General features: G+C 40.3%; 1 protein-coding gene and 1 long non-coding RNA gene across 9 annotated transcripts in view; one reads left to right on the forward strand and one right to left on the reverse strand.

The window, feature by feature from the left end:
* Positions 1-13,759, reverse strand: part of SYTL2 (synaptotagmin like 2) — a 121,265-nt gene that overhangs the window by 20,337 nt on the left and 87,169 nt on the right. For 3 of the 8 annotated variants that reach the window (XM_040630931.1, XM_040630929.1, XM_040630928.1), the window contains exons 8-10: positions 6,831-10,733; positions 3,641-3,742; positions 1,367-1,420 (exon numbers count right to left, since the gene is read on the reverse strand). In XM_040630931.1, coding sequence (XP_040486865.1) covers positions 1,367-1,420; positions 3,641-3,742; positions 6,831-10,733 — 4,059 coding nt within the window. Of the gene's footprint in view, positions 1-57; positions 106-1,366; positions 1,421-1,636; positions 1,656-3,628; positions 3,743-6,830; positions 10,734-13,759 lie in introns of those variants that run through there. The other 5 variants (XM_040630927.1, XM_040630933.1, XM_040630930.1 and 2 more) reach the window with 5 other exon arrangements.
* The window catches only part of LOC103675345, a 72,939-nt gene continuing 60,890 nt past the window's right edge, over positions 1,711-13,759 (forward strand). The window contains exon 1 of the long non-coding RNA XR_571817.2: positions 1,711-1,754. This is a non-coding gene — a long non-coding RNA (uncharacterized LOC103675345). The remainder of the gene's footprint in view (positions 1,755-13,759) is intronic.

Genomic DNA, 13,759 nt, shown 5'->3' on the forward strand with positions numbered 1-13,759 from the left:
TAACACCATGTAAAGTGGCAACATTTAGTCATTTGTGAGAAAATTCCTGCTACTCACTTCCTGGTATGCTTTCATTTGTATCTGGTTCCTGATCTGGTTTTTGATCTACTCAGAAGAGCAATATTGAGAATAAATACCATTTTCCAAGAAGGATTAAAGAGACATGAAAGTAAAGCTCACATGTCAGTTTCACAATGGAGACTGCAGAATACAGCTGACAGGTTTTCAGCTTGCTTTTATGTGTTCCCCAGAGTGACTCTTCAGTAGCCCCTTTAGGGGTCTCCTAGTCAACTGAAAATCCAACATCCAGCATAGGAGACGTTCGGCATCTTTCTACTAAGTCACTGAGCCACACACAGCTTGGGAGATGGAAGGAGCACCGCACTAGGAGTAATGAAGCCGAGCTTCTAGTTGCCACCTCCCCCCCACCCCACTGACCAACTAGCTACAGGATCTTGGACAAGTCACCTCATTTCTCTGAGCTTTTCTTATCTGTAAATGAAAATGAAAATCCCTGCCCCACCTACTTCCACGAAGTTGTAATCATCCAATGAGAAAGACAAAACTATGACACAAAAGTAAGGAATGACCTTTGAGGATTTCTGATGCTACATTTTATGGGGAAAGCTCAGTTAATATACATTTTTATTATTATAGTAAAGGCAATTTAGAAAACACAATTCCAGTGTACAAATATAAATTACATATTTGCATAAATGCTGAACTATAAAAATCAGACTCATTTCCATCCCTTCCCCCACCAAGGCACTATTACCCTGTACATTTTATCAGTGAACCACGTAGTACTCAATCCATTGATAAACTTCAATATCTTCTGGCTCCTTAACATTCAGAACCAGTTCATTTTACCTCAGTTTATTTTTAGCTATTTAAATGAGCCAAGGCAGGATCCTGACTCTGGTTCTGGGACTCTTCCCTTTGAAGTTAAAGCTTTACCAGCTGTACCCAGAGAGATCCAAATGCTGAGACATGAGACAAATACACGACTAACTTAACCCAGGAACCCACCCGACGCTTCCTGCCCTCACAAGGAGTTCTGCAAGTCAGAGTAGCAAAAATCAGCTCATACCCATAGAAACACAATTTCCTATTTATAGAAACCCTTGCTTCCCAAGGGTCTCTGATGCGATCCTCACAACGGTATCACCAGCAGAAGCCTTGAGAATACAAACAGTTAGTATTAAATGCACTGAGTCAGAACCATTTTATAACAACTTAGGCACCATTCATCACATAGTGGCAAATGACGTTCTTCTATTTATCCAACAGCTGTGTCCCGATGACTGCCCAAACCGCCCCAGAACCTAATACACAGACAGACATGCAAATACATAAAGATATTTACCATCTTCAGCACTACGTACTAATTCTTCTGGCAGATTATCTACTTTTGCTTGATCTGTTCAGGAGAAATTAACAAATGGTTAACTCGGCTGACCCTTGGCGAGAGAGAACAATGAGACTGTCCCTGGAAGCCCCCGGAGTTGGAAGCAATTAGTCAAGATGCAGTGAGGGGTGCAACCAAGATGTCTTCCCCAAAATACTTTCTCTTTAGATTAGCTACTTGAACCAGTGCCATAGCGGGAGCTCCCATTTCAGCCCCGATGCAGCTTACATCAGCACACTGCTGCACACGGACTCCCCAGGGTTAGACGGTTAGCTAAGAGCAAGCAATCGGCCAGCAGCAGGAGAAAACACAGGGCGGCAACAGCCTCTCTATTCTTCTGGAAAGGGTAAGATGCTAGCCATGACTAACACCTTCTCAAACCCATGGTCATTAACAAATATTTCTGTGCATGCATCATCATTTGTGTATGCCTCTGGGAGCCTTGCTTGGGAAGTCAACTGAAGAGATGTAACTGGGGACCAGCTGCTAAGTGGAATCTTGGCAGGCTAGTGTGAGAGTGGGTATCGGTATTTGGAAGGGAGCGTGCAGGAATACCCGTCAGCTGATGGTGATTTTTTTTTTTAACCCTGCACATTCCTGAGTGCTTTAAAGCTGCACCATGGAAATAGCCCCATGCTTCACAGGCAAGAGGTTTGCCAAACTGGACAATTGTTGCTGAGTTTTTTGTTTTTTTTGTCTTTTTCCTCAGGACCTATCACCAAAATCAGTTGAACAATTAGGGCGGTCCAACAAAGGACTGGACTCGCTTTCTGTGGGAGCATTCAGGCGGATGTGGGGGGGTCGGCCACCTGTTGGGGAGGCTTTATAGGGAATTCCTGCATTGGGGGGGGTGTTTAAAATGGGTGACCTTCAAGGTCACTTCCAACCCTGAGATTCCAAGATCTCTGGTAGGGATAGAACTGTATTCCAAAATAGGAATACTGTCCTCAGAGCCCTGAAAATCTCTGATTTTTAGGGATTACTTAATGGAGTGGCTTTTCCCTTTTCCTTTTTAAGTTCTGGCTTTTTAGTCTCAATTGCAGATGCCTAAAGCATATTCTAAACATGACAATGTTCAACTCTCAAGCATATGAGTTTGGCAGTGGTTAACTTTCATTCAGTAGCTTTTCTCATGACCCTCTGTGCTCCCAGGGGTGCCTCTTAGCTTAAAAACAATTAAGAGCAAACCCCCTAGAAGTCAGGATTTCTAAGTCCACTTGTCTGGCCCACAAGTCTCTCTCTCCCTCTCTCTCTCTCTCTCTCTATATATATATATCTTATATATATATATCTCATATATATACATTTATATATATACATTATATAATGTATATGTGTATATATACATTTATGTTAGTATATACATTTATATATAGTATATATACATTTATATGTATGTATACATATATGCATAACATAAAGCTAACATGTATATATATATATATATATACTATATATATATACTAACATGTTAGCTTTATGTTAGTACTCAAGAAGTCCTTCACCAATTAAAGCAGCAGCTGGGGGAACAGTGTGCCTAACGTATTGCAGGTCAGGTAGTCTTTGGGCTTCTAGTTCCAGTATCCAAAAGAAATGTGTGAAAAGAAAGGATAAAAGAGAAAGGACAGTCCTTGAAGTTAGGGACCAACTCATCTCCATATCATGCCAAATTCATCAGACATCCAACACTGTCATATATACCATGGTCACTTCATAAATGCTCTCAATAGTCATCTGTTCAGATTCACAGCTCTGCAGCATGACACTAAACAAGTTACTTTACCTCTCTGAGCTTCATTTTCCTCATCTGTAAAATGGGAATAACCATCATCTCTCGCAGGGTTCCGTACGCCAGTTAGATGAAATGATGCATGTGAAATGCTTAGCCACATCTTGGCACACGGTGCTCAATAAATGTTAGCTATTCTTACTAGAACCGCCAGCTACTCCAATCTTTTAAAACTCACTGGACTTGAATAAACACTCAAACTGGGGTTCTTCAATTCAAGGAAACCTAGTGTTCTAGTAACCAAGCCTCATGCACTATTTTAAGAGTTCCAGCCACTTTAGGATGAGCTTCTTCCTCTCACTTTGGGAAGGTTACCGTCATCTGTTGACCACCACTTTAGGGGCTTCAGTGCACAACAGCATGCAGTGAGGCCACAGAAAAGCATATGAGCATTTTTAAGCTTAGACGGGGGGCATGGACAATGGGGCAACCTTTATTCTCACTTGGTGAATCTGATGAAATGTCTTCTAGACTTTTGGAAGGCATTTTCCTAGCAGCACTCCTTTCCAATGTTTTCAAGACAGGACTGGGTTCTTCTTCTGAACCTGTTACGAGATAAAATTGATGAACACTGCACAAGACAAAAAAGATCCAAAAATCCTAACTCTTAATAACCAATGGACATTGGTATCTGGTATCCTAGGTTGAGAGGAGGCATTATGTCAGAAGCCTCTATACTTTTATTTACTTAATGAAGCACTTCTCAGAAAAAAAGTAAAATCCCTCCACTCTTTGTAAGTCCTTTAAAAACCATTTTCCTTGTCAAGAAGTATTTGCAAGCATAAATCATAAAGGAACAAGATAACCACATAAATAGAAAAGTGATCTCTTAGTCGTCTACACCTCTATTTTCGGCACACGATTTGTTCTGTGCCAGACTTTGAATCTTTCCACTTCACTTATAGCTTTTGAAGACAACCACAAAGTGGTTTTAGGAGCATTAAAACAATTAGCTGAAAACCATAGAAGGCAGGATTCAGATGTTTAACATCTGTGTATAATCAGGTACACAGATGGGCGAATTCTCCAGATCAACGACTACAGGCTTTTGGGGATTCATGACCTAGCAAAATTGCCAGCAAAATGTTGGGAAATGACATGAAGTAGTCAATTTTTTATTTTATTAAGTCATTTTAAAGTGTGTGTGCGCTTTATCATGTACTAATAACTTTACTTACTTTTTTTAAAAGGCATGTTAGGACCAAAAGAAAAAAGAAAAAGGGCATAACCTCAAAATAAGTGTTGTAAATTAAATATATCTAATGTTACAAAAAAATATCTCTAGACGGTTCTTAACTTATGTATTAGCTCTGGTCTGAATATGGTCATTCATCACTGCTGTATTATTAGTGCCTAGAACAGTGGCTGCAATAGGCACTACAAAAATGTTTGCTAGGGGCGCCTGGCTGGCTCAGCTGGTATAGCATGTGACTCTTGATCTCAGGGTCATGAGTTCAAGCCCCACGTTGGGCATGGAGCCTACTCTAAAAAAAAAAAAAAAAAAGAAAGAAAAGTTTGCTAAATCAATGAATGATTCCATTAATGAGTCAATGAATTTGGGAAACACTTCTCTACACAATACATTCCTGAAATGCATCTCAGTTCTCCCCAATGTTAATACGTATTCCAGAGCAAATGTATTCTAAGATGAATTACATTTGGGATGCTCTGTGTTCAAATTTAAAGGTTTCTTACTACAGATCTCCTTGGAGACTTTAATATGCAAATAATGTGCATTATTTCCCAGCATTTCCAAAAGTATTTGTCCATGGAGCCTTTTTTTTTTTTTTTTAATTTTTAAGCAACATACTGAAGTATTGGTTGATTAAGAGCTCAGCCACAAGTCAAACATGTTAGGTTTGGGGCACCTGGGTGGTTCAGTCGGTTAAGCATCTGCCTTCAGCTCAGGTCATGATCCCAGGTGTCAAGGTCCCTGCTGGGTGGGGGGGGGGGCGCTGCTACTCCCTCTCCCTCTGCTTCTCCCTTTGCCTCTGCTTCTGCCTCTCCCTCTCCCGCTCCCCCTGCCTGTGCTCTCCTGCTCACTTTCTGTCAAATAAATAAATAAAATTTAAACAAACATGTTAGGTTGCTCACCAAAATTGTGGTGCCATTGTAGACAGGTTCCTCCCTCCACCAGCCCACCCCCAGTCATTTGTTTAAAAACAAAAATTTAGGTTAGAGTATATAAAACTACAATTGTACCATTTTATACCTCTTATTGGCTTATAACTTTTAAATATCTTCTCTGGGCTCTGTCTGGGTGGTTATTTAATATTGATTATTTCATTTTTAGATAGGCTTTTTGCTGTTCAGGGGGTCATGCTGATACACTATAAACAAAGCTATATATATTAGGGCCAATAGTCTCCAGAGTAGGTAGAAATTTACAAGCTGTCCTACGGGTCAGTCGACCCTCCTCACTCACGGGGTAGTTTAGTAAACGTCTACTTTAGCAAGCTGAGCATGCTGATGTATATTCCTGTGTACGTCTGGTTTCAGAGACTGGTATTCCACTTTCCTTTTCTTACCAGCAACCTTTGTAACAGGGCCTTCAACTTGATTAATTAGGATTAAAGGTGGATCCTTTGGTCAGTTTTCAAGAAGAGGCCGTACAAGTTACTTGCAAAGGAAACCAAACCTCACGAGTCATCCACTCAGTAAAGCTTATTCATTCTCATCAATGCTGAGTGGAGCTAGAAAATGACAAATTTTCTAAACTGCTAGGAGGGTGACCGTACCAGCTGTTGTGCAACTGTGGTTAAAATGTCCTAGCCAGAGAGCATCCTTTATCATTTCATTGCTATACTCAGGTAGTTTCACATTCCTATTTGCTTCTGGGTTTCTCTGCTAAAATGCCCACGTTGATGATCATAGCAAACTGAGACAAGGCCTGTATCTCTCAGCCTGGCTGAAGCCAGTACCCCCAAGCCCACTTAGATGAATGTGGTAATTGATTAAGATCTTCATTCACTTAGCCAAGGCTGGAGCCAAAGAAATGCAGCAGGCCAGGCAATGCCCTCAGGTGGAATCAGGCAAAGTCATCTGACCAAAGTCATACACTAGAGAAGGGGAAGATTCTGCAGGTAATTGAAAACAAGAGGAAAAGAGTAGCAACAAAACACCACAGCAAAAGGTATCCGAGAGAAAGAAAGTTCCAGCCGTGCCCTCTTCCTGGTATATTCAGCCACTACTGTGGTAAAATATTCATCCTAAAAGGGAAATTTGTGGCGATTTGTGTGTGGCATTTCTTGCCACGAATCTTACTAGAGACTTCTGTGTGGATTGCCAATTAACAGGAGGAAAACTAGCTTGAATGTTTCAGAAGTACTTTCTAAACCCAAAAATTTATTTAAAAAATACTTTAAAACCTAACAACTCTATTGTTAGTGAGAATAAAGTCAGCTTCTGAAACACTGCTTCGTGGGTAAAATTGTCTCTATGTAACTCATTTGATTAAAGAATATAAAGGGAAATGTAGCTTTTTATTAAGAAAGCCTAGGTAGAACTGAAGTGATAAGAATTTACCACCATTTCCATGTGTCAAATTAATCCCAATTTTAAAAATTGTATCATCGTTTACATCAGCATTCCCTAACTCATTAACCAATAGGTTAAAAAATTCAGAATGCTCACTGGAAGTTTTTCTCCAGCTTTCTGCATTGGAACTCAAGTTTCCACCTGAAATATCAGAGTCAGAGAAACCTTCTTTTTCTTCAGTTTTCTCTATTCTCTTACATGGTGATGCCAGAATCAATTCGATGTTACTTGTTTCTGTAGGGTTTTCTGTGTTTGTCAGGAGAGAAATGGGTTGCCTATTTCTGGACACACTAATTGCTTTAGGAGCCTCTTCCAAGCCAGGCTCCTGAGAAGCCCCTTCTCGAACCCCTGCACCCTCATTTTCACTATCCCTGTCCTCTGTAGGGTTTCTAGTGTCAGTGATCCCTATTTTATGTTCCACATAGAACTGCGGTGTTCCAGGGATCTCAACCCCACTTTCAGAACCACAAAGATCTACTGATAAATCAGTCACAGCTTTGTCACCTCCCAACACTTCATCACACTGGTTCACTTGCGATTTGAAAACATTACTCGTAAGCTTCATTTCAGAGGCCTCTGAGGCTGTCGAGTCAAAATGGGGTACTGTCCTCAAGAAACTGGCCTGCTCTGACTGGGAAGTCTCCTTCTCGGGAGTTTCTTCTTTCACTGACACCTGGAGCTGGTAAGAAGGAGCCTCAGATGTTTCTCTAAAAAGTCTGTCAAAACCAATATTGAAAGCACTCTCAGTTATTGATGGAGCCTCAGACTTTTTTACTGTTTCTTTGATTTCCTCACGATGGAATTCAGAAGCAGCTTGCCTGGACACCTCAGCCGTACCTGTTAACTTTGATGGCGAAAGAGTCCCTGTATCACTTTCATATTTTGAGGAGGGGGTTTCAATTGCTTCCTTCAGTAGTTTCTCTAAGCCAGCACTGAATTCTAGGAACTCTGATTTAGGTTGAATAACTGTTTCCCTCACAATTTCTGCCACTTCCTGAGGTAACTCTTTGCCACACTGAGTAACAGCGGGATCACATGAGCAACAGGTTTGTTCTGATGGAGGTACTCGGGCAGCTAAATAAGATCCAAAGTTATGAGTTTTATCAGGGGCTACGTTGGAGGAATAAAAATCATTTCTGTCTGGAACTGTAGTGTCCATTGTAGCCCATGGTGGAGAATTTTGGGGGCTACCCGCTGCCTGTACTCCTTCAGGAAATTCTGCTTTTACTTCCCCAGGCACTACTTCCCTCCCAGCTGGATAACAAGCTTCTCTCAGTAGCTTTTGTAATACAGCATTTACATCATTCAAGGCAGGTTTAGGTGGAAGAATGACTTTTTCTACAGTCTCTGAAATTTCCCTTTGTGAAGATAATGCCTTATCCTGGGGAGCAAGATGAGCATCCCTGGAAGAAGGCATCTCTTGGGGAGAGTTGGCCACATCCCCAAAATAATCTTTTCTGTAAAGATGGGAAGGTTGACCCGATGGGTGAGCACCTTCTGCGGCCACCTGACATACGTCCTCCATGCTTAGTTGGCACTGACCACTTTCAGCTTTCTGGGAGACAGCTGTATTTACCAAAGTTTTGTTCCCCTTTGGAAAAAGAGCTACTATGTCTTTCTGATAGGCTGAGGTGCTATTCCATTCTATCCCTTTTTCATTAACTCTACCCTCTTCAGGTTCAGAGTTGATCCTAGTGGTCGCAGGTTTCAACACGATTGGCAAGGGACAGGATGAAGTTCCAGTTGCTTCCTTTAGGAGTTTATCGAGACTAGCAGTCAAGGTGTTCAGCTTAACCTTTAGAGGAGCTACTGTTTTGTCTACGTGTTCATTAATGGTCTCCTTATGTCCTTTGTCTTCTTCCTCAGTATCAGCAAAATCTGCGTCTTGAGGCCATGTTTTATTTCCAGAAATAGCTGGTTCAGACATTTGTTTTTCATGAACTTTCCCACCAGAAGGATGCATGGCTAGTGATGAAGCTTCTGAAAGTAGCTTCTGTAAGTTGTCATTAAAAGTGTCTTTGTAGTCTTTAGACAAAACACTTGTTTTAACTATGGATTCTTGAATCTCTTGGTCTGAGTAATCCTTTTCCTCCTTGAACACTGGCGTAACAAACCATTTGGTATTCTTTTCCACATTTTCCTCTGATGACTCGTTTCCTGGCAAATGATGAGTAGATTTTCTGGATGGTCCCAGTGGAAATGTGGTTTCATCTGGTAACACCTGGAGTGTGCACTTTGAATTTAATTTCTCTATTTCCTCACTTGCCAGAATTTCTTTTTTACCTGGAAGCGTCCCTATCTCATGGATAGTCTTTCCTGATGATACAATGTCACTGAATTCTTTGTGTTTCTGACTGTTAAAAGACACCAAATATTTTTGGCTTACTGTGATAGTATTCTTCTCAACATTCTCTTGACTGTTTGGATTGGCTCCTGAGTCCCAAAACTTTCTCAAATGCTCAAATTGAGAGTGATTATAAATCTGTTCTGTATTGGATTCATCCATTCTTTGTTTTAGGGACGTAACTTTAAAGTTGGGATTTGATTCACCAATTAGAGATTTGTCTTTCTCCAAAGGAGTATGCGTTGCATTTCCAATATTTGAAGGATGTTGCCAAGCTGGTAAAGTAATGTCCCTTTTATAATGCCAACTCTCTGCCACAGGCAATCTTTTTATAGGCTCATTTATCTTATTCTGAAATGGAGGCACTTCACCTGGTTGGTTAACTGAAGGATAATTTTTGGATGAACCTGGTATCTGGGGCCTGTTCTCTTTAGGCTTATTCGAGGAACAAAAACTGGAGAGATGGGCTGTGTGGCCATTCTTATCTAGGACCACTTGTTTACTAGTGACTTGATTATATTCACTCTGGCCTGTAGATAAACTGTGCATGGACTTCACAGGCTGATATGCTTTAGCAGAAGGCTGCCCTTGACTGCATGATGATGTCGGTTCTTTATGAGTTAACTTAGCAGTGGCTTTTTCACCTTCCCAGAAAGATATTCTTTCACTTACTCTTTTGTATTTTTCTCTTTGCACTTGGTTTTTGGGAACCTCACCAGCTTCTTGTAATTGGACCTCAGGCTTCTTCCAAGATTTGTTTTTGGTAGCCCCATGTAGTGACTCAATATTATCTGGCTCTAAAGAAGCTTTCAGAAAGTATGTATCCCCTCCTTTGCTCTCTCTCTCTGCCTTCATGTTGTCTTTCAAAGTTGGTTCTTTGACAAGTGTTGAGTCAAAATTCACTTCTGAGTTTCCTCTATTTTTTCCATAAACATGAAGCTTAGGCTCTTCTTCACCTAAGCTGTCAACATCCCTAATATTGCATGGAATTTGGTCTTCTGCATCAGGTCCTTTGAGAGCACTGTAGGAATAGTTACTGATTGGGGGAAGTACCCGATTTCCTTCTCCTCGGTGTTTTGAACTTTGGCTATAGTCCATAGTTTTACTCCCTTGATTTTGGCCATAGATTTCACATGGTTGCAATATGCCTGGACTTTCCTTGCCTTGTTGGGACAAATTAATGGATTTGGGTTTGATATTCACATTATTATTTTGGCAAGTTCTAGAAGGCATTGTATTTCCCTCTCCCTGAAACGTTGAATCAGATTCCGCAGGCATCAATTTAACTTTGGTGGGTAATAGAGCCTTTGAGCCCTTTTCTTTCAGACTGGTGTCATCTCTCTCCAAGGCAGTAGCAGTCAGTGATTCTGAGTTTGTTTCTTCTTTCAGCTCTATTCCTTGGGGATGTTGGAGAGGTGACTTATTGTCTTCTGAATGAGAACTTCGATTAAACCAGTCTAGGACTTTAGATATGGAATCATCAGTTGTCTTCCTTATCTCAGTGTCAAATGGATCAGAGTGTGAGGACGTCCTAGCTTTTAGGGCCTTGAGAAGAGGGGGCTTACCTTGCTGACGGTCTCTAGAACTGTGATCTGGCACCTGAAATGGCTCAGGCTCAACACAAGACAGTCCATCTGCAACACAGAAATGTTTTTCTAAATAAGGAAAGAGAATGTTTAAAGAATTATTATTCAATCACTCACATTATCTTTTAAAGTGTCACTTTGTATTTATACTTTCCACACCACTAGCTGTTTCTATCAGCATTTTTCAGGGGCTGTAATACAAACCATCCTAATTAAGGTATTCTACCAGAGCTGCTCTGACAGTAAAGGAAGGTAAATGTAGACTCCTGAGGTATGGGGTATAGGCCCAATTGAGAAATTCCTTTGAAGTCTCTGATTTATTCTGAGAATTAATATGGGGGCGTCTGGCTGGCTTTGTCAGTAGAGCATGCAACTCTTGATCTCGGGGTCATGAGTTCAAGCCCCACATGGGGTGTAGAGATTACTTTTTAAAAAATTCATTTATGATGTACTATATGTTGGCTAACTGAACATAATGAAATTTTTTTTCAATTAAATAAAAAATTCCTGTGGATTTTGTATTCTGATCCATGTTACATTTTTTAAAAAGATTTATTTGAAAGAGAGAGAGCATAGGTGCGAGGAGTAACAGGGAGAGGGGCAGAGGGAAAGGGAGAGAGAATCCCAAGCAGACCCCCTGCTGAGTACGAAGCCCAACATGGAACTGGATCTCATGAGCCTGAGATCATGACCTCAGCAGAAACCAAGAGTTTGATGCTTAATCGACTGAGTCACCCAAGCGCCTGTGATCCATGTTACATTTTAAATATTACTTTTCTTCTACTCTCAAATCTATACATAAAACTTGACACTCAAGGAAAATACACCATGTTGATTTTATGACTGTGCCCATCCACAGGCATATCATAAACACTAGAGGGGGCTTATACCAAGTTTGAGGAAGACAGACAAAGGGGAATTTCAGGAGTTGGGAAAACAACTTTCTGGAGCTCCCTCCAGAACATTAGAATGGTACAATGAGGATATTTGTATTCCCGGGCCTTCCTCCTGATAGATTAAACTAGAATCTCTGAAGAGGGGCCCAGGAAACTTTATGAACACCTAGCCCAGTGATTGTTCAGTATACTGGAGTTTGAGGACCATCATCTCAAGAGGCTCCTCTGTTATCCCCTATCTCAGTTCTACAGTTTGTGAGTTTCTAAGTCATTTCTGTGAGCCAAATAAATGAAACAAGACTGGTGCAGAATGTGATCTTCACCCGTTCCCTGATGTTGGCTGACCAATGGCTAAGAGGCTAGAGAAGGTTATTTAAGCTCTAAGCTATCAAGAAAGCAGAGAGGATCCTCTCTGAGCCTTAATCAAAGGGCACATGGAACACTTAGATAAGGGAGCTCAGGCACTCTTCCCTTCAGTTAAGACCCAAGTGTTTCACTAGAAGCTGGTTCTTTGAAAGAATTAATAAGATTGATAAACCACTGGCCAGACTTATCCAAAAGAAATGAGAAAGGTCCCAAATCAATAAAATTATGAATGAAAGGGGAGAGATCATAACTAACACCAAGGAAATAGAAGCAATTATTAGAAATTATTATCAACAACTATATGCCAATAAATTAAGCAACCTGGAAGAAATGGATGCCTTCCTGGAAACCTATAAACTACTAAGACTGAAACAGGAAGAAATTGACCACCTGAATAGACCAATAACCAGTAACGAGATTGAAGCAGTGATCAAAAACCTCCCAAAAAACAAGAGTCCAGGGCCTGATGGATTCCCTGGGGAATTCTATCAAACATTCAAAGAAAAAAAAAATACCTATTCTCCTGAAGCTGTCTCAAAAAACAGAAACAGAAGGAAAACTTCCAAACTTATTCTATGAGGCCAGCATTACCTCGATCTCAAAACCAGGCAAAGACCCCATCAAAAAGGAGAATTACAGATTGATATCCCTGATGAATATGAACGCTAAAATTCTCAACAAGATCCTAGCTAATAGGATCCAACAGGACATTAAAAGGATTATCCGCCATGACCAGGTGGGATTTGTCTCTGGGATGCAAGGGTGGTTCAACATTCACAAATCAATCAGTGTGATAGAACACATTAATAAGAGAAGAGACAAGAACCATATGGTCCTCTCAATTGATACAGAAAAAGCATTTGACAAAATACAGCATCCTTTTCTGATTAAAACTTCAGAGTGTAGGGATAGAGAGTACATTCCTCAATTTCATAAAAACCATCTATGAAAAGCCCACAGCATATATCATTCTCAATGGGGAAAAGCTGAGAGCCTTTCCCTTAAGATCAGAAACACAACAAGGATGCCCACTCTCACCACTATTGTTCAACATAGTACTACAAGTCCAAGCAACAGCAATCAGACAACAAAAAGAAATAAAATGTATTCAAATTGGCAAAGAAGAAGTCAAACGCTCTCTCTTCACAGATGACATGATACTTTATGTGGGAAACCCAAAAGACTCCACCTCCAAATTACTAAAACTCATACAGCAATTCAGTAATGTGGCAGGATACAAAATCAATGCACAGAAATCAGTTGCTTTCCTATACACTAACAATGTAACTGTAGAAAGAGAAATTAGGTAATTGATTCCATTTACAATAGCACCAAAAACTATAAGATGCTGTGGAATAAACCTAACCAAAGAGGTAAAGGATCTATACTCAAGAAACTACAGAACACTTATGAAGGAAATTGAAGAAGACACAAAAAGATGGAAAAATATTCAATGCTCATGGATCGGAAAATAAGCACTGTTAAAATATCTATGCTACCCAGAACAATCTATATTTTCAATGCCATTCCGATCAAAATACAAATGCCATTCTTCAAAGTGCTGGAACAAACAATCCTAAAATTTGTATGGAACCAGAAAAGACCCCGAATCATCAAAGAAATGTTGAAAAAGAAAAACAAAGCTGGGGGCATCACATTGCCTGATTTCAAGCTATAGTACAAAGCTGTGATCACCAAGACAGCATGGTACTGGCACAAAATCAGACACATAGATCAATAGAACAGAATAGAAAGCCCAGATATGGACCCTCAACTCTTTGGTCAACTAATCTTTGACAAAACAGGAACAAATATTCAATGGAAAAAAGACAG

This window comes from Ursus maritimus, unplaced genomic scaffold (assembly GCF_017311325.1).
Source record: "Ursus maritimus isolate PB19 unplaced genomic scaffold, ASM1731132v1 scaffold_16, whole genome shotgun sequence".
NCBI lineage: Eukaryota > Metazoa > Chordata > Mammalia > Carnivora > Ursidae > Ursus > Ursus maritimus.